Source organism: Tachypleus tridentatus, chromosome 10 (genome assembly GCF_004210375.1).
Source record: "Tachypleus tridentatus isolate NWPU-2018 chromosome 10, ASM421037v1, whole genome shotgun sequence".
Classification (NCBI taxonomy): Eukaryota; Metazoa; Arthropoda; class Merostomata; order Xiphosura; family Limulidae; genus Tachypleus; species Tachypleus tridentatus.
The window spans coordinates 189716580-189737451 of record NC_134834.1 but is presented as its reverse complement, the minus strand read 5'-3'; the positions used below and the strand labels follow the sequence as shown (position 1 = coordinate 189737451).

Sequence of the window (20872 nt, the reverse complement as noted above, 5' to 3'; positions counted from 1 at the left end):
GAGTTTTTCATGGCATCACTTTACACTGTATCTGGTATTTTCTCTATTTTAACATGAATTGTTGTGAAATCAGCTCTGTAAGGTAACTTGGAAAAGTGATGATTCCAGTGCTTTAGTTGAGGTTGAATGAACTGGAAAATTATTATTATTTTTCTCATATTGTTCCTGCTGTTAAAGTACTCAAGCAGGTTTGTGCAACATGGGACTCCTGTTCCAAAATTGAATATCATATCTAACTGTCTACTTGTTAATGTTTTCCAACTCAAATTTAACAAACACATTGAATGTTACTTTGAATGAAATCAGGGTATACAAGGGGTTAAATAACTAGCAGAATACAATTGAAAAAATCAATAAATAAATAAACATTGTCATTGCAGTAAATGGTGCCCAGACATATCTGTATCCTATGTTATAGAGACGAATATACACAAATTGTTGTTAGTATAAGGGTATCAGATAAAAATAAATGATTTTTACAAGATCACTACAGCAATTACTATTCTATTCTTAATACCTTAATTTGAAAAGTCCGTTTGTAGCACAGCAGCATGTCTAGGGACATGCAAAGCTAGAAACAGAGTTTTGATACCATTCCTGGGCAGAGCTCAGAAAGCCCATTGTGTAGCTTTGTGCTTAATTCTAAACAATGACAACCTATCATGAGTTAAGAACATTAAATTGTTCTAAATGTTGTCATTGACAACAAGTGTAATGTGTTTTATGGATGTTTTTAATTTTACACTTCTTTAGTAACTTATATGAAGCAATGTAAATAATAAAAATAAGCTTTTATTATAGGAAGAGTATACTAGGAAAATATTATGATTAATGTCAGTTTAAATAATTATTTAACTTTAACTTGGAACAATTATTTTAGGACTTATGAAAACCACATCATTCCAGGAAGTGTGAGAAAGCCATATCTGATCCTTTTCTACAATGATTTTAGTTTACTTTGTATTCACGTTGAACCTGTCTGGCAAAAGGTAGCATTAGAGCTAGAATCAATAGGTATGTATATACAAATCGGTATAAAGCTTTCATGAGAGAGCTTTAGTTTATATTCATTTCACATAATCATGTGTATTTTAGTAGACAATTGTTCTCTTGAAGATACTTTTGAAAGAATAAGTGTCATTTATTGGTTTAATAGTAAATGGAATAACTGGCCAGAAAAGTGTCTTCAAAGTTTTGTTTCCATGTTGTAATAAGATTTTAAAGTTTCAATCAATTTTATGTTTAAAAAACAACAAAAAAATTTTATACATTATAAATTATACTAAATACATTTTTTCTTTGCTCAACTGAGTTTGAATTTATATGCTTGAAAATATTTTAAATTAGAAATTGACCCTGATGTTCCACTACCTTGAGAAACTGATAATACTTTAAGTAGTGAGCTGATAATTAAAACTAATATGAACTACAATTTAACCTGCTATACCAAAAATAGATAGATGTTGAATAATGCCAAAAGTTGTAAATATGTAATTTCATGTAAATTATTTGTTAGCAGCATGGAACAGCAGTGTGTCCTTGCACTTACAATACTGTAGTTTTGAATTTCTGGTTTCACGTATATGTGAATATTAGGCTCAAATTCTAGTCTGTATAATTTGCTTTTGATGGCTTTTAAAATGGTTGTAAAACATACTAAAGTATTATAAAATTGTATCTGAAATAATTTATACATTAATACTTTGTTAACTTTCCTCAAATTTATTGAACTTTTATTGGTAAATATTTCTAGTATCCACCAGAATGAATGCTTAAGAATTACAATCTAGTCGTATCTACTTTTAAGAGGAGCACATTTTACAGAAACAAATGAAGTTTTTCTCATACATTGAAAATGTGGTACATTCTGGTTGACAAACGGTTCTGTTACTTAATATGTGTCCACTGTGTTTTATCTCTGTGACAGATAGCATGCATCACAATCACGAAAGAGTAACTGCCGAGTCAAGGATCGGAGATGAATCAAAATAATGTCTGCAACAAACATTGGTAAATGAGAAGATGGTTGTTAGGATGTTAATGAAAATGAATTGAATCTTTGTCTGAGATGAATTAAAATAATGTCTGCAACATACTTTGCTAAATAAGATGATGATTGTTAGGATGTTAATAAAAATGAGATGAATCTTCGTCTGAGATGTTGTTGAATTGGAAACTGATATTCATGATGTTCAAATCATAGATATTTACAATATGCTGGAATGGCTGTCTTGAACCATCTCTTAATATCACCACACAAAGAGGACAGATTTGACATCTGCCTTGAGCTTGTGCTGTGATACTCTGTCACAAGGAATGCATTTTTTGATGGAATTGTTAAAGCTGATGAAAACTGCACCAATGTGGACCAGAATCCTAGCTCTGACATGACACCTTTATGTAGGAGGTAAAGAATACCTTGTATATTTGTTACCAAGCATATTTCAGTTTTATAGTTGGTGATGAGTGTAACATGATCATGTGCATCCACAAAACAAGTCTTTAGAAAGCTTCAAGTTATGAAACCATATAGTTGCAGGTATTTGATGAACATAATCAAATTTGTTTATTGTGTCAGTGTTAGAATTACTTTATCTGGTTTTTTGAATACATTTTTCCAAATTTGTTACACAGTCCTTAATACCATGTGAGTCTCACAATAAAATTCAAACAAAACTCGCATGAGTTTCACAATTAACTCCACTAATTACTGCTGTATTTTAAATATAGAAGATAAATGATTTAACACAGGTCTGTTCTTTACACTGAATTCTGTATTGGACAAAAAGATAAAACTAATGAAAATAAATTAATACATGGATTTCATTGACGGAGAAAAGTATTAAAAAAAACAAGTCTCTGGCTTCTCAGAAAACCTGTGAAATCTATTAACCCTGTTATGATCAGTGAACACCTTTCAGGTGTACATCTGAAAGTCAAGGTTAGAAAAGTATAAAATATACGTTTTTTACTCTTTTGTTTATTTCTTTTCAGTTACAAACTTTTAGCTCATAGTTTCAACACTCTTGACTTATTTGAGATCTAATTATAATCTTGGGCTCAAGAGATCAAATCCTTATTTTCATATAACTAATTATTATCTAGCTGACACATATCTGTCAACACAATGTCACACTTTTGATGGAGATATGGAAAAATTATACAATTTACATCACCACTAATGTCTGTTAATTAGTTGTTCACGAATTTCGATATGTAATAAACAAAATCCTCAAATTAGCAAACTTTGGAAACATACAAATGCTTCAAAAATGGCTTAAGTTGTGATGAACTAAACTTAGGTTAGGTTTCTTTCCTGATCAAAGTAAATAATGAAAGGAAATTTAGTGTACATCAGTCCGAGGATGTCTCAACATCCATTTTTTGGATTCTTCCTTTATTTGTTTTTTGTCCAGTTTTTCAGTTTGGACCCTGCCAGCATTTAGTATTCTTGTTGAAATGATCCTGAATTCCAAAGATGGATAGCTTTTCTGGGATCAGAGTCATTTATTGAAGGCAATGGGAACATGACCATAAGTTGATCAGTGATCCTGTCAGCTTCCAGACAAGATCTTAAATTGGTGTTGGTCTTCATCATCTTGCTGAATCCTCTTTCTCTCATCAGAGCTGGCTGATACAGCCAGCAGTAGGTCAAAGAGGTTACAAGTGTGAGATATTTCCTCCTTATTTATTCCTGGAGATGGAAGCAGCATATGGTTGACCTTTCTTGTTATGCATGAGGAGGTTAAGTAATGAAATAGATGTGGAAAATGTATTAGAGAAATGATCATAAGAGCTGCATTATTATGCCTGTTTTTAAGTCATTATTTTGTGTTCATTTTAAGTTATTATTTTATATTCTATAGCATTTTACCAGTAATTGAATTGAGTGTTTGAACCAGAATCAATTCTACACAATGACATTATCAACTTGATTGTATGCAATTGTAATCAGCTTATTGTGCACTGTAGTAATTGGTGGTTTCTGTTTGTGACATGATTGGTAAAACAGTAGTATTATGTTTTTTTAATTTTTGGCTAGTGCAGTCTCCATCTTTGAATTCAAAAGTGTTTGGCCTATTATGAATACACTTACAAACAATGTACATAGAGTAAAATAGATTCTCCAAACAACTTACAAGTTTGCAAGTTTTACTTGTCTGTTTTTGGAAAGTGTTGACAAGAAATAAATTGTACATAAATTACTTGAGTGTGTGAGCCTTGATGTAGGCTTGGTATCATATAGACAGAGTTTCAAAAGTCGTACCATTTTGATTGAATACAGTGGTCATTTTTATTAAAGTTCAATAATCACTCAGTATTTCAAATTTTTATATCAATTTCATTACACTAATACAAATGGTTTAAAAATTGAATGAAGTAATGACATTCTTATTAATGAAAGTGCATTTACTTTGAATACACAAGCCATTCATAGGCATGCTTCTGGATTGTCCATGTCTGAGGAGTGTTTATAATTTTGGGAAGGTCCATTTATGGTTTGTCATAAGTTCTCCTTGGTTGAGAAACACTTAGATCAGTTTGTGTGAAATTGAACTTTTAATGACTCATTTGATTCTAAAGGCCAGGTAGTTTGCCTATCAGACACTTTATAGGCCATTGACCCCTGGTTCCCCATTAATTTTAAGCCCTGTATAATACATTTCCACAGGAGTATTTAATAATGGAACTGAATATAACTTTTCATGTGTGTTACAAGTAACACATGTAATTAGTGTGTCTAGTTATGAGATTGTAAAAAGGAGAGTGGAGTAGGTGTTGTTTTTTTTTAACAAACGTTATTTTAATAATTTGAAAAACTTTATAGTGTAATGAACTATCTTAAGTAGAATTGTGCAATTGTATTAGCAATATCTTCTTACCAAATAATTCACTTGTTCCAATTCATTGTTTGAACAGTTTTTGTTCTTGTTGTTTTTTTCAACTGCAAGATTACATTGATACCATTATCCTTAACACGTTGGCTTCCACACGACTCTCCAGTGAGTCATGCTCTATCTTCCTTTTAAAGGGCCATTTATGGGCTGTGATCCCTAGACAACTTAAATCTTTGTATTTACAATGCTTAAAATTAGGGTTCACTTCCCTTCAGTGGACACAGTAGATAGCCTGATGTGGCTTTGATATAAGAAAACACACACATATTGGCTGGGATACAACAGTTACATGTATACTCTTCTTTAAAAAGTAATTGTAAAATTACAAGAGGGATCTTGGAAAGTATTGGTAAAATAGGCTTAGGAGCTAATGTCTTAAGAGATGATAAGTCTGTTTTGATGAGTGATCTTTGAATGATTTATTTTATTTTACAGTTTTCCTTTTTGTCTGTGTATAAGTATAGGAACTTAAGGAAGTCTTCTCCTACAGGTTTATGTTTATTTTTCAAGAAAAGCAGACAGAGTTTGTTAATGCTTTATCACCTGGAGAAGGTGCACCATTAGAACCAGATCTTCATGTTGTAATGTTGTGGCGACAGGAATTTGACAAAGTACGCTACCAGTGGCTCGACAGTGTATGTTCTGTAGAGCCAAACTCGGTATGTACTTTAAGTTTGCTTTTCTTGTTCGCGTCTTGAGAATAAAGCACTCAATATGTAAAGTTATTTCCACGTTAGGTAAAAAATTATTGTTGTGCTATAATACTTTATTTTTTATTTTTTTTGTGCTTTCAGTATTTTAACCAGTGGAATTTTGAATAAAACATTGTTCAAGATTATACTAGTTCTGGCATAAACTATGTTTTTGTTGTGTAAAAATAGTTAGTGTGTTCTGAGCTGTCTAGGGTTCCCAAGGGTTCACCTGAATGTGTTGTTTGTCGTTACTTTAATCCACCATTTTATATTAATAGACTTTTTACTATATGTTAAGAATAAGAAAATGAGCATTTAAATTGATTAGTTTTAGATTGAGAAATAAAAACTGAACTGGAAAACAGTTTATTAATATAGAAATGTAGTTTTACTGAGTCAGCTTTTGTTCTGAGCTATATAGGTAGCTTATTTTGATGAGAAGTAAACCACAATTTCTAGATAACCGCTGAAATCCTTTTATTTTCTCATAGAAATGTTTGTTGTGTCACGTAAGAAAAGGATTATTTATCGTTACACTGACGTTAAATCTAATTTCAAGTAGCTTGAATAATTTCGAAGTATTTACAAAATGTTTGAGCTAGTTCTAGAAAGTTACTAATAGTTTTGAGAAATTTCAGAAAATTACAAAGATTTTATGGAAATTTCTGAAAGTCACTACGACTTCAGGGAAGGTTATGAAAGTTACAACAAATATGAGGAACTTTCAGACAGTTAGAGAAATAAAAACCTGAAAAGTTACGGAATGTTTTAAGGAAAAGTGAAAAATTCCAGAAAATTGAAAACAGTTTTGAGTAATTCCAGAAATCTGAAATTATTTTGGCCTGTACTAGAAAGTAACAGAATTTGAAGTATTTCCTGAAGAATCATAAAACGTTTTGAATAGAATCTTTTAAACAGGTTTGTATAATTCTGTGACTTTTTGTTTTTCAGTTTGAAGATATGGTTTTATCAATCCATTGACGAAATGCTGACACTCGCATGTAGACGGTTGGCTCCTGCTTGATACCACAAACCAGAGGGCCCCACGATACCAGCCCATATACAGTCCACTTATTATCTTTTTGTGCCACTAGAGGCCCTCCACTGTCTCCCTAGAAAATAATTCAAGAAATAGAACAATCGATCTTACCAAATCCTCCCTAATGAGATACATACATTGATATTTAAATAAATACGTTTTATTTAAAACACAGATATCATGTATCATCCACAACACAAAATGTTTATATATTTTAACATTTCATGTTTGTTTTTTCAAGTAAAGGTACGAATTGAATCTGGTATACAGTTATTTAAATGCAGTTCAAACGTATTCAGGTTAATGTTTCACCTCCATAATCACTGATTCACTCTTTAAAACAAGCTAAGTTGCATTTCTGTTCATATATACAGATTTTTGTAAATATTTGGCATTGCTTTGATAAAGCATGAGATGCATACTTTGTGAACAATTTTAACTATTAGACTTGAATGTGGTAATCAGATGAAGTCGACCTCCAAAATGTCTCTCATTTTTTAAAATATTTAAGTAATGTTTTGAACGATGTTTCACCTGTGGATAATTACTCTTAAGTTTTCTTTACATTATTTGAAACGTCATTTTTGTTTTGTGTTCAGACAAAGTTGTTTTGTTTTTCGTATAATTCTCTTTTATACTTTCTAAAAATATTTTGATGATTTTTAGACTCTTGTATTCGACTGAAAATTGTGCTTGACAATTGTTTTATTGAAAGAGAACCATTTCTTTCTAATGAGACACCAATTCTGTGCAACAAAGTACCGACTTTTTTGCAACAATGTGTAATTTCTAATCTTAAAAAAGGCAATCCATAATTACCAAATTACCTAACTAATTAGATTCCCACATTAAAACAAACAGACCTAAAATTGCATGCAAGCAAACTTTCAAGATGTCTTCAAAAATGTAATAAAAATAAATAAAAAAGTAGACTACAAATAAAATCTGGGTGAGACTTTGTCCGTATCCCAGTTTAAACACCTGCAAGGTTAAGCTCTTAACAATCTCACGGCCCGGCATGGCCAAGTACATAAGGCACTTCACTCGTAATCTGAGAGTCGCTAGTTCGAATCCACATCACTCCAAACATGCTTTTCCTTTCAGCTGTAGGGGCATTATAATGTGACGGTCAATCCTACTATTCGTTAATAAAATAGTAGCCCAAAAGTTGGCGGTGGTTGGTGATGACTAGCTGCCTTCCTTCTAATCTTACACTGCTAAATTAGGGACGGTTAGCGCAGATAGCCCTCGAGTAACTTTGTGCAAAATTCAAAACAAATAAACACGCGAGACTTGTTTGTTTGATATTTAGAAAGGCTTTATTTTTAGGAGTGACACCAACCTCGTTCCGATGAAGAGGACTATAACGAATTCGACCGCAATCTGAGGGAGTGAGTTGTGCATCTTGTGGACACACAGACTGTATTCTTTAGTTTCAATTTAACAGTGAGCATCGTTTGGAGTGCGAGGGCTACAACACAAACTAATGCACCTTTTGGAGTAGCTTTAGTCCCAGCAGAATACCCCTTACCACCGCCCTTGGTTATTTTCATTTTATACTATTTGGCGATAAACCAAAGAACCTCTAAATCTTTAATATGTTGTTTGTTTTTCGTGAATTATTTGCTTGTTTGTAGCTCAAACACAAAATTACACGGTGCGGGTATCAAAACCAGGTTTCTAGAGTTGTAAGCCCGCAAATATATCGCTGTGCCAGTGGAAGGGAAAAGGTTATTTGTTATTTTGAATTAAGCACAAAGCTACTCAAAGGGGTATCTGTGCTCTGCCCACCACGGCTATCGAAACCCGGATTTTAGCATTGTAAGTCCGCAGACATTCCGCGGAGCCACTGGGAGGCGAAGGGAAAAAAGGACATTTAACGTTTTTTTCAATAGAAACAAAAAGCACAAAAAATATAATATATTTCTTCCTGTTGATTTATGAATGGCTCGTGATTCAGACAACTCCCGCAGAAAATAGGTTTTGTTTATAGTGGGTTAACAAAACGAATCCAGGAAACCAAAAAGTCACAATACAAACACGAACACAAGTACTTCTATATAAAATCTTATACCTTGTTAATTCTTCTCTTGTCTAACATTAATAACGTTGAATATACATATAAGATATATGTACATATAATATACATATATGCATATAATATATAAACATGTTACATATACACATATAATGTACATATAATGCCACAATATTATATAAAGTGTTTTTAATTATTTATGGTATTGAGATAAAATGTGACTTTCTTTTAGCGTATTTATTTTTACCAACGATGTAACCGTGATTTCTCGGGGTGGAACCACCTGTATCGTAACTTCTTTAACGGTTTTACTCTTCTAATGTAGCAATTTCACGCTTGTAGAAACACTTACGAAACAAGGATTGATTCCACCATTGTCAGTTCCGCTGCAAATATTGGTTGGGCTTATCGAAAACGGCGTGTTGTAGTTGGAACAGGCTTCAAAATTAAATATTGGTACCATTGCTTGCTTCAAAACAGTACTGTGTCCGGTACCTGGCAAATAAAAATAGTGGGAGAAAATTTACTTAGTTTCATTAACAGTAAAATCTTGTGATTGACGCAGAAGCGTGTGTGTGTGTTTTCTTATAGCAAAGCCACATTGGGTTACCTGCTGAGCCCACCAAGGGGAATCGAACCCCTGCTTTTATCGTTGCAAATCCGGAGACATACCGCTGTACTAGCGGGGATACGCAGAAGCGAATTAACTGAAACGACACTGCAGAAATGTAAACAAATAACAGAGATTAAAACAAAATGACAACTCTGTACTATGTTTTCATTCGTTAAAGGCCCGGCATGGCCAAGCGTGTTAAGGCGTGCGACTCGTAATCTGAGAGTCGTGGGTTCCCATCCACATCGCGCCAAACATGCTTGCCCTTTCAGCCGTGGGGGCGTTATAATGTGACGGTCAATCCCAATATTCGTTGGTAAAATAGTAGCCCAAGAGTTGGCGGTGGGTGGTGATGACTAGTTGCCTTCCCTCTGGTCTTACACTGCTAAATTAGGGACGGCTAGCACAGATAGCCCTCGAGTAGTTTTGTGCGAAATTCAAAAACAAACAAACATTCGTAAAGGCACTTGCTTCTGGAAAGATTATCCAACAACTTAAACAAAACGACAAAAAAATTAAAGTTTTATTAAACACAAAGGTGCGCTACGTACTATCCGTGCCGAGCACAACTGAGATGTCCAACTTTGAATGTTAGCTTTAAGGACCCCCTCACCCACAACATTACCTTTGAACAACACTGGAAACCAAATGGTAATTTCTGTATTATATGTAGAAATAAATTAAACTGGCAAAATATCATTGATTATTTGCAATTCCCGAATTATCCTATCAAACTAAATTAATAATAATAAAGTACAACATAACTTAACTAGGAGGATGGAATGTTTTATTTATTGCTGATGTGAGTTCTTGTATAGAATTTCTATCAACTGGCGACGAAAGAATATTTTTCTTCTTCTGAACTATGTTAAGAAATGGTGATAGAATAGGATAAAGGAAAACTGCGTGGTGGATGTCAATACACGAAATACCAACGGTAGTTCGAGGGGAAATTCACAGGTGTTCGGTTGCTCTGAGGTTGTTACTCAACAGAGAATTTATTCGATTTACAAGTAGCTCTCAGAAATTGAAAGTCTCTCAAGCAAACTAAAAAAGATTCGATCGCAAATCGATTGAAACAGACACTAGAGTTCTATAAAATAATTCGAACACTGAGAAGAAAAGTGTAATGAGAAACTAAAATAATAGCAAAATACATGGTTGCGAAAGTATCCATATGTTAACCAAAGAATAATTTCGCTTCTAATTGGGAAAAAAATAACAAACACTCGTACCAATCGTATTTCCCCATCCTGTGACGTGACCCATAGTTCCGTCTTCCACACGTTCTTCGAGTTCCGGCAAGCATACAGGTTGTATGACGTCATTAAAACTCAAAGGAGCATTGAATCTGACTAATGCTATGTCTTCCTTCAAAAATACGTTTAGTATTACACGTATTAATAAAACATAACTTTATTCTTCGGTTTAAGAAATGAAAAAATAACACGATTATATTATTGAAATATTATTTGGTTTTTAGTTGAATAAACAAAAATTAATATTACCTTTATTTTCCTTTTGGGAAGTGATTTTACTTTCAAATTACAATCATATCTATTTATAATATTTTACACATACCGTTAAATATAATTTCATTTTTTCAATTAAAAGAAATATTTGATTTAAGTACAGTTAGGTTTCAATAGGCTACTCCTGCCAGGTTAAAGGCAGTGGAGGGGTCAAAGTTTCAGTTTTAAAATGCAATAACCTTCAGATAATGACAACAACTGTCTGTGAAAACTAGATATCCAACATGTGTACGTCACCAAAATTACCCTAAAAACGATATGTTATTTACCAAATTTAATTAGTAAAGAGTTCACTGGTTAAAAGTATGATTTATTCCATCCTTAAAGTTAGTACTGGGTTATTTTATTTATAAGTGTAAATAAAGCAATAGACATCATGAACTCACCCACTTATAGAAGTACCAATCTGTAGGATACCGGAGAACCTCTTGCGGGTCTGCCATCCACCGATGATGATTTCCGAAATGAATGCGTACTTCTTCTTTATATTTATCCCTACAACAAAAGATGTCCCACTGAGAATTTTCTTAACTTATTACGACCTAAAGAAGAAGAATCCATACAGTTAGGTTTCTTTGGTTGATCCCATCAAGTCGGAACCTTGTATTAACCAAAGGTCATCTACCTTCTGATGAGTTTATTTTGTAACCCTTAAATCGTATAGTTAAGTTTCTTCTGTTGATCGAATCAAGTCGGAACCTTGCATTCACCAACGCTTATCTCCTTCTGAAGGGTTTACTTTGGAACCCTTAAACCGTGTAGTTAGATTTCTTTTGTTGATCCCATCATGTCGGAACCTTGCATTCACCAAAGCTCTCATTTTCCTTCTGATGGGTTTACTTTTTAACCCTTAAACTCTGTAGTTAGTTTTCTTTAGTTTACCCCATTAAGTCGATACTTTGCATTCACCAAACGCCATCATCCATCTAAAGAACTTATTTTGCAACCCTAAAATCGTGTAGATTATGTGCCATTAGTTGATTAAAGGTGCACTCATATACATGTGCGATATTTTAAGCACTGTGAATTTATATTTATACAAGTGTGTAGCATCGATGCTTCTGAATTCTTTATCACGCAACATTTTAAGATATTAATCCCCCCGGCGCAAAAAAAAACGATCCAGATTTCGAAAAATGATTTCTGATCTGAGAAACTGATTGGAGGCACCAGACTACGTAACTCTAATCCAATAATACAACCTAAAAAGTTTCTTCTTCTGATTGAACAATTATACACACAAGTAAAATCTGTAAAATATCTTGTCAGGAACGTAAAGGTAGAAAGAAAGGAGACTGTGGTGTTTGTATGTGGTGCTTATCTTTTAATTCACACCCGAATAAAATAAATCATTTCAATTGAAAGTGATGATGAAAGTGGAGAAATAACAGTAATGAGAAGGACAAGTGACCTGAGAGGTCAAAATCAAATTAGATTAGAATAAATCAAGGTGTATAATTTGTTTCTGGAGAATATGGAAACGCTGAGACCTCTAAAACCATTACTGCTACATTCAGCTATATATTTTTAATATTTCATGGATTTCATATCTGAAAGAAAAAGATTGTGAATACTAGAGTTTATTTTTACCAATGAACACTCTCTTGGACGTAATATTTCAAAATTTGGCCCTACGCCTAGAGGAGTAGGTTTTTAGTGACCAGGGTCTTAAAATATAAACATTAGCCCAATCTCTCATTCGATTTATCACTTGTCACAGGCTTTTAGTACCTGAACGATAACTCTGAGAACATATAACACGAATAACGATGATTTCGTTCCCCGCAATTAGTACAACATAGATAAAACATTGTATAGTGTTACTCTGCCCCCCTTTCAAAAGCGGTTGGTTTTACAGTGCTTCTATTTAATTTCTATCAAGACTGTCCCAGCATGGCCAGGTGGTTAAGGCACTCGACTCGTAATCTAAGTGTCGCGGTTTCGAATCCCCATAACTCCAAATATGCTTGCCATTTCAGCCGTGGGAGCAATATAATGTGCGATAAATCCCATTATTCGTTGGTAGAGGAGTAGCCCAAGTCAGCGATGAGTGGTGATGACTAGCTGCCTTCCCTCTAGTCTTACGCTACTAATTTAGGTACGTCTAGCGCAGGTAACCCTCGAGTACTTTGCACAAAATTCAAAACAAACCAAACTATCAAAACTTCTTTAACCTACGTGTTTTTCTAACATTTTAACATGCCCCCCGCTAATACAGCGGTATGTCTACGGATATACAACGCTAAAATCAGGGGTCTGATTCCCCTGGGTGAGCTCAGCAGATAGCCCGATGTGGCTTTGCTATAAGAAAAACACTCAAACATTTTAATAAGTATATTGAATCTAAAAAACAAAGGGGTTTTATAGCACTTCTTTCATATGATATGTATTGTGTAGGATACAGATTAAATGGACCCATGGCGTCCATTTTTCTCATAAGCTAACGAACTCGAGCTTTTTCTTATTCTTTGAGCCACAACATTCGTTTCCACCATACTTTCCACTATAGAACTGTATATGTACTACATCAGTTTGTAAAGAGAGTAAGTCCTGCTATACAATTATGGTGGGCTCTTTAGTGTGTGAACCACGTGGAATCAAACCTTGGATTTTAACGATGTAATTCCCTATACTTACCGCTGTCCAGCAGGGTATTTTTTTATTTTAAGATAAGATAATCCGTTTCTTCTGGAATCATTAGTTGAAATAATAAAGATAAGTGCCTTCTTCGGTTCCCTGTGGTGGACATAACAGATAGCTCAATGTGGATTTGCTCTAAAAAATACAAAGAGAGCACATACATATACGCACCAGTAGTTGAGAGGATATGAAGGTAAACTAACCAGTTTCTTCTAGAAATGTAAATTGGAAGAAGTATTGGTAAGACTTCTGCTTACTTAACACAGTGGGCAGCAGTCAAAATCCAGTTCCTGTTAACCACAGCACCACCACAGAAATGACCGCTGGGATATGTGTAAATGTATTGAAAGCTGACCTGCCAAGGCCAGCTGCCAGCTACAGCATCTCGGCCACCGACAATACGGTCACCGTTTCCTAATTCCGGTATTACGGGAGTCAAACCACAAATTTCCGGTTCTTCAGTTAGATGATCTTTGGGATAAAACATCGAGAGTGAAGTTCGTGGTTTACTTAGTACATAAACTTTAAATGTTTTGGCTGTTTCTGGAACGTTAATAGTTTCAACTATCACATTGTATTATCTAGAAACGTTTTGATATATCTTAAACAGGTGATTAATAAGTAGTTTCAATTCATTTTTTCCGTTGCAGTTAATGTTGCGTCGTTGCTTCCTAATGGCGAAAAAGTCTGAGAGCTTATAATGCTAAAAAAAAATAAAGTTTCAAAACCTCGAGGAGCTCCTCCTGTACTTTTGTGCAAACAAACAGAAAGCAGTCAAAGTTGCTAGTTGTTCAAAACCACTCATAGATTCGACGAACAACAGTTTGTCTATTTCCTGATTATTAGCTTATCCCTAACTATAAGCTTATCTCTAAGCACTAGGCAGTCTCTGACTATTATCCTATATATAACTAATAACGTATTCCTCATTATCAATCTAACAACCTATCGCTAATTGTTAGCTTATCTCCAATTGTTAGGTTATCCCTAACAATTAACCTATCCCTATTTGTATGGCTAAAATTTTCTGTTTTGTTGTTGTTGTTTTAGGTTCTTGTACATTTATCTGTATCTGTACGGTGGCACCTCCAAAAATTACGCATTATGAAGCATTTTAAGTAAATATATTGCTTATTTATACCTGTATAATAATACTTACATGCATAAAGTCAACCAAGTGAGGAACGTGGAGAGTAGGATGGTTATTATTGTCTGGAAGGGGAATCACCTTCCATAAAAACGTCAGGTAACTCTCCTTTTGGGGTTCTTTCTCTTTTCCGTCTCTTTGGACCGCTATAATCTGCTTGAGACTCACTAGACCTATTTCTCACTAAAAACTTGTCTAATGAGGTTTGTTTCTGCCTGCATTTTAAAATGTTTCTAAAGTAAGACATGGCATTGTCATTGAAAAGGTTTGTGTTGCGGTTTGCTACAGCTTTATCAGGGTGAAAGTTTTCCATAAAACTTTGTAACTCTCCCTATTTTCCACACATTTCCTTGCTTAGTGAACTAGGAACATCCTCCCTTTCCTCCTCCTCATCTGTTGACACTCCCTCAGTTACTTTCTGTTGCTGCTCCTTCTGAAGGTCTTGGAGTTCTTCCGTGGTGAGCTCAGTGTTGTGGTCTTCCAACAACTCCTCCACATTATCACCACTCACATTCAAGCCCATACACTTGCCTAGTGAGACAATATCCTCGACAAGAGGCTCAGCCTCAAAGCCTTCAAAGTCTCTATCTGCTACTGAGTTTGGCCACAATTTCTTCCAGGCTGAGTTCATGGTCCTCAAAGACACTTCCCTCCAGACTTTGTCTATGATCCTTAAGCAATGGAGGATATTAAAGTGATTTTTCCAGAACTCTCTGAGGGTTAACTCTGTGTCAGAGGTCACTTCAAAGCACCTTTGTAACAGTGCTTTGGTGTAGAGTTTCTTAAAGTTCGATATGACCTGCTGGTCCATGGGCTGAATGAGAGGAGTCGTGTTAGGGGGCAAGAGCTTCACCGTAATGAAACTGTACTCCTCCACCAACCCGCCCTCCAAGCCTGGTGGGTGAGCAGGTGCATTGTCTATCACAAGAAGGGCCTTGAGTGGCACCTGTTTTTTCGTGAGATAATTCTTTACATTTGGTACAAACACTTCATGGACCCACTCCATAAAAAATTGTTTGGTTGCCCCTATTAGCCCTCCACATAACATTTAGTTTACTTTTCAGGACATTATTTTTCTTAAAAACTCTCGGGTTCTCAGAATGGTACACAAGCAGAGGCTTAAGTTTTAAGTCCCCACTTGCATTACTACATAACAATAAAGTTAGTTTGTCCTTCACTGGCTTGTGTCCTAACAGTGACTTCTCCTCCTTGGTGATGTAGGTCCTCTTTGGCATTTTCTTCCAAAAGATGCCTGTCTCATCACAGTTGAATACTTGTTGGGGAATAAAACCCTCAGCTTCTACATAGTCCTTGAATTCCCTAACAAATTTATCAGCAGCGTCTTTGTTAGAACTGACACCCTCCCTATGTCTCACCACACCATGTATGTCACTTCTCTTCCTAAATTTTTCAAACCACCCCTACTAGCCTTAAAGGCATCACTTTTATCAGCACTCATTCCAGGGATTTTTTCAGGAGGTCAGCATGCAACTGCTTTGCTTTCTCACAAATGATGGAATCAAAAATGCTATCACCAGCTAACTGTTTTTCGTTTACCCAAATCAACAACAGTTTTTCAACCTCTTCCATTGTTTGTGATCTTTGTTTCGCAAGCACTGTCACTCCTTTTGCAACATCAGCTCCTTTGATGACCTCTTTATTTTTTAGTATGGTGCAGACTGTAGACTTCACCATACCAAACTGTGTAGCAAGGTTAAACACGCGAACACCACTCTCATACTTCGCTATGAGATCTTTTTTCACCTCTATTGTGGCTCTAACAACTTTTCTTTTGGTTTGCTGCTTTCATTATCCTTCTTTGACCCCATGGTGGCTTATTTAATCAGAATATTTAGAAAAACAACAAAAAGAAAAACGAGAACGTTCACAGCAGATTTTAGCGGGGGTGTGGACTGAGCGACAGGTGAGGGTAAAATGTTTTGGGCAAGCTTGGTAAAAGAGTAGCCCAAGAGTTAGAGGTGGATGATGATGACTAGCTGCCTTCCCTCTGGTCTTACACTGCTAAATTAAGGACGGCTAGCGCAGATAGCCCTCAAGTAGCTTTGAGCGAAATTCAAAAACAAACAACTCACTGCATTGTTGTTCATCAGTTCCATCTCCGCAGTCGTCCAAAGTGTCACACACACGGTGTTCTTCCACACACTGACCAGTACGACACTGGAACTCTCCCTCTGGACACTTAACTTGAAGATAAAGAGAATCAATAAAATATAAATTTCACCTATAAGACTGACAGCTGCAATACCGTTATAAAACTATTCTTGTGTTTCTAGATAAATAATCCTATTATACTTTATAAGTGCTGATTTACATTATCCATCTATTTTTAATTTCTTTTAAATAAAGAATGTGATATACTTTTGATATTATCTTAATAAACGTAAAAGTTATTTTTCTATGCGAGTTTAAATACATTAAAAACTATCTGTGAATAAGTAAACACTTCTGAGGTTACATTGTCGACGTTTCTGCGACATGTGCTTTTATTTGTTAACGAATCAGCGCATATTAATTAATATTAGGCCTCTTTCAATTCGACGCCTCTGACGAAAACGGTCAACTCTTTCATAGGTTAAAATCGACTGAAAATACAATGAATAAAAATCATGGAAATCTAAACAGAGGCGCTGGTATACAAAACAAAGACCCAGTGAGTGTGTTTTTTCTTATAACAAAGCCACATCAGGCTATCTGCTGAGACAACCGAGAGGAATCGAACCCGTCATTGTAGCATTGTAAATCCGAAGACTTTCCGTTGTACTAGCGGGGGACCGAACGGTGTGGCAATATGCGATTCATAATACTATATAACACAAATTTTGTTCCTGTATAGTATGTGTTATTTCTTAATTGCTTATGTTGTAAAAGTTCAGAAAATGGCCATTATTCTCTTCAAAATTTGCTTTTGTGACCTGAATAATGAAATTTAGAAATTAACCTATTTTATATGTAAAAACGGGCAAATGTGCACATTTTTATTTACATAAGGTTTGAATAAAACAACACATGAATCAAGATGTACATGTATTTATTCTAAAGCTATACAAAAATATTTAGAAGTGAGAAGTTTTTGTAGATTTACGACTGTAATAGAAATCACTTTCACGTATCAACCCCGAAATATAGTCTCCCATCATGTTTTTTTTATAAGCTCCTAAGTCACAAAAGCAAAGTTTGAAGATAAAAATTGGTCTTTTCCATTTACTTTAGGCATAAGCAATTGGGAAATAACATTTTCTGCCCAGAAAAAGTAAATTTTTTTTTACAAGGTGTAATCTTTGAGTGTTGTAGAAATTGGCCTGAATGTATTCAATCTGTAGACGTCGCAATAAATTTAGCCGAATGAAAAATATAGATTATATCGTATCTGCAGTTGCTGCTTGGAATTTTTGATGAAAAAGTTGCTGATTACTTACCGTCATTGTAGACGACTTTATATTCTATAGAAAAGCCCTTATATTCGTAAATTTCGTCACTAAAGAAGTACATCCGTAGATCCTTCCTGGCCGGAACCGTTACTGACGGCGGAATTTCATTTCCGCAGAAACGTTTTAGTGGAACAGGTCGTCCGATTCGATTGGTTAACTCCACGTGGTCATAGTTACAGTTATCACTCAACTCTATCTCCAGATCCAGAAATCGAAAGGTAATAAACTGGATCAGAGTGAACATGATAATAATGAAGTTCTTTTGCGGTTAGATTAATGTGTAGAGAAACACGATCTATTATAACATCCACCCCCCAAATAATATTGATGACATAAAGTTTTTTGATATGTGTTGCTCATCCCAAAAATGGCTTGAATCTATAAATACACTCATTTCATCGCAATATATTTTCCTGTAAGACTTCTTTAATTTACAGTTTCGAGAGTTTTTATTGGACGAAGAAGGCGTGTTATGCAAACTATTAGGTTGAGGAATAATTCGTGAGCGTTTTTAAATAATTTCATTCAAGCATTACATGCAAGACTATACAATACTTCAATGCATGAACACATTACACCCAAAACATTTATTATGATACTTTATTTCATGTAATACCTAGGTATATAGTATGCATTGTTTTAAACGAAATTGCAAGAAATTAAATGCGAAAAGCAGATGGTGTCGAAAATGCTCGATTTTGTCCACTTGACATTCCATTTAATGAGCTGAAAATGAAAGCAAAAATTAAAGACATATGAAAACCAAACACACCATCTATTAGAGCAAAAAATTATCTACCAAATGACATGAAATATTTTGCGAAAGCGTTTCATTTATGAATATATTTTTTTAACTTGAAAAAACGCTCACGAATTATTCCTCAACCCAATATTATAAGCACAGTAGGAATGTGACAAATACACAATACACATTACTTACTCATGAACGTGTTTAACCACCAAATAACAAGTCTTGAAAAGTATCTGAGACACCCTTAGGTGATAAACAAACCATGGATCAATTTGAGGAAGTCAGCGAAACAGATACAAAAAATTCACAAACCACAAATTTCTCAATCTCACTTCCTGACTAACGTTGTTTAACGTTTCTAGCTGTGTAACAAACAGACTTACCTTGGTTATAAGTGCACAAAATAGAACGATAACAGAAACCACATGCTAGGATGCACTAAAAAGTGAGGAAACAAGGAAGGAATGGGCGTGATGTAATAAAATTTCTTTTGTGCAACATAAAAATAGATGTGCTCAACATCTGACTTCTGTGTTAATGATATTATACAAGTTATGGGTACCTACAAACGTGTCTTTCATTCTTCTATTTTTCCACTAACTAATCCGTGACGTCAATACACAAAAACTCTTAGGATTTTTATTTATTTTATTGTATTGTAATTTTATCCACATAAATAGCGAATGAACGAAATCTCGTTTCGTTCTCATGGATTTGCAAAAGGAAAGATAAATTGTAAAAAAACACAACATACAAGTTGTGGCTCCAACAGGTGTCATATATTTTTGTAGTGTTGTATAAACAGACTTTATAGTACATATATTGTCTCTAATAATTTGATTCACAGGAACCTCTACTAATTGTATGATAGACATAACTAAGTTTGATAGGTTTAGCCCACCTGGTTTATTGTACATAGGAGAGAAAGGATAAACGAAGTAAGCATGGGCATAATGTGGAACACGCCCCTTGTGAGATTATACGAAATAAGTTTGTTTACAACATGTCCATTCCTACCTTGTTTTCTCACTTTTTGGTGCACCCTACGCCTTCAACTTTATAAACATATTTTTTTCAGTTACTAAATTTAAACGTACTCGTGTTTTTTATTTCCCCTTATTAAATTTGTAGACGTCACTAAGTCTCCTTTTTAACCGTATTTAATTGAAGTCTCTTATTTCACAAAACCAAATAGAACGAAAGACCATTATGGGAATCAACTGTTTTTAGCAGCTGTGCAAATCGATTTACGATAAGTTCAAACAGTTGCAGGTGATTTTTATCAGCGCACCAATACTGTATCGTTTCTTTGATGAGTGGAAATAGCTGTGGAAAGAATACAAGCTGAGAAGTTTTGCAATAACGAAAAAGTACATTAGTTTGGTGTACAAATAAGTTTGTTTTGTTTGTAGGTGCAAAGCTACATAGGGGGCTTCTTGTCCTCTCACCACTGCAGAGAAATGAACCCCGGATTTTAACGTTTTAAATCCTCAAACTTACCATTCATCTGCCAGAAAACTGTACTAGTAATTTCGATAGTATTTAATACCACAGATCGACACGGTGTCCAAATAATTCACATGCCGGAAAAACATCCTATTGAATTACTAAGCGAGAGATCGGCTTGTTAAAGGTCGAGCACGTTTGGTATGACAGGATTCGAACCCGCGACCCTCAAATTACCTTTAGGTAAGGTAAATGTTTCTCCTGATGGTAGTTAGTTTCCTGAAGCTAGACGGCCCTTTATTTTTCTCGTGTCTGTTTACGGACGATGAAATTTCAAACGCATATTGGAAGTTCCAAATTTAGTAAACTTTGATTTTCCTTTATTTTTGACGGAGTTTTATATTAGTTACTAAATGTTATTCTCTATATATATAATAATTCTGATGATAGTTTTAGAAACGGTCCCATTACCTGATCATCGGCAATGCCATCTATCGAGTAGAAATCCCAAAAACACTGGGAATTTGGCGGGTATTTTCCAGTTTTGGGATCAGTTGGACTGTTGATAACTCCACTACGATCCTTAAGAAGAATCTCACGACAGGAATCGTCAGCACGAGACCAGTC

The 20872-nt window shown here is 34.7% G+C and overlaps 2 protein-coding genes across 15 annotated transcripts in view; one reads left to right on the top strand and one right to left on the bottom strand.

The window, feature by feature from the left end:
* The window catches only part of LOC143227814 (uncharacterized), a 22303-nt gene extending 15416 nt beyond the window's left edge, over positions 1–6887 (top strand). For 10 of the 14 annotated variants that reach the window (XR_013015061.1, XR_013015063.1, XR_013015065.1 and 7 more), the window contains 4 exons: positions 881–1014; positions 2204–2407; positions 5389–5557; positions 6542–6887. The gene's annotated coding sequence lies outside the window, so the exon portion shown is untranslated. Of the gene's footprint in view, positions 1–880; positions 1015–1927; positions 2152–2203; positions 2408–5388; positions 5558–6541 lie in introns of those variants that run through there. The other 4 variants (XR_013015064.1, XR_013015069.1, XR_013015066.1 and 1 more) reach the window with 3 other exon arrangements.
* On the bottom strand, positions 6037–20872 carry LOC143227813 (chymotrypsin B-like). The gene is made up of 8 exons (XM_076459077.1): positions 20717–20872; positions 18037–18274; positions 16693–16803; positions 13710–13923; positions 11199–11307; positions 10516–10651; positions 9020–9162; positions 6037–6702 (listed from the first exon to the last, which is right to left on the bottom strand). The coding sequence occupies exons 2-8, from the start codon at positions 18107–18109 to the stop codon at positions 6538–6540; spliced, it is 951 nt and encodes a 316-aa protein (XP_076315192.1). The 5' UTR covers positions 18110–18274; positions 20717–20872; the 3' UTR covers positions 6037–6537.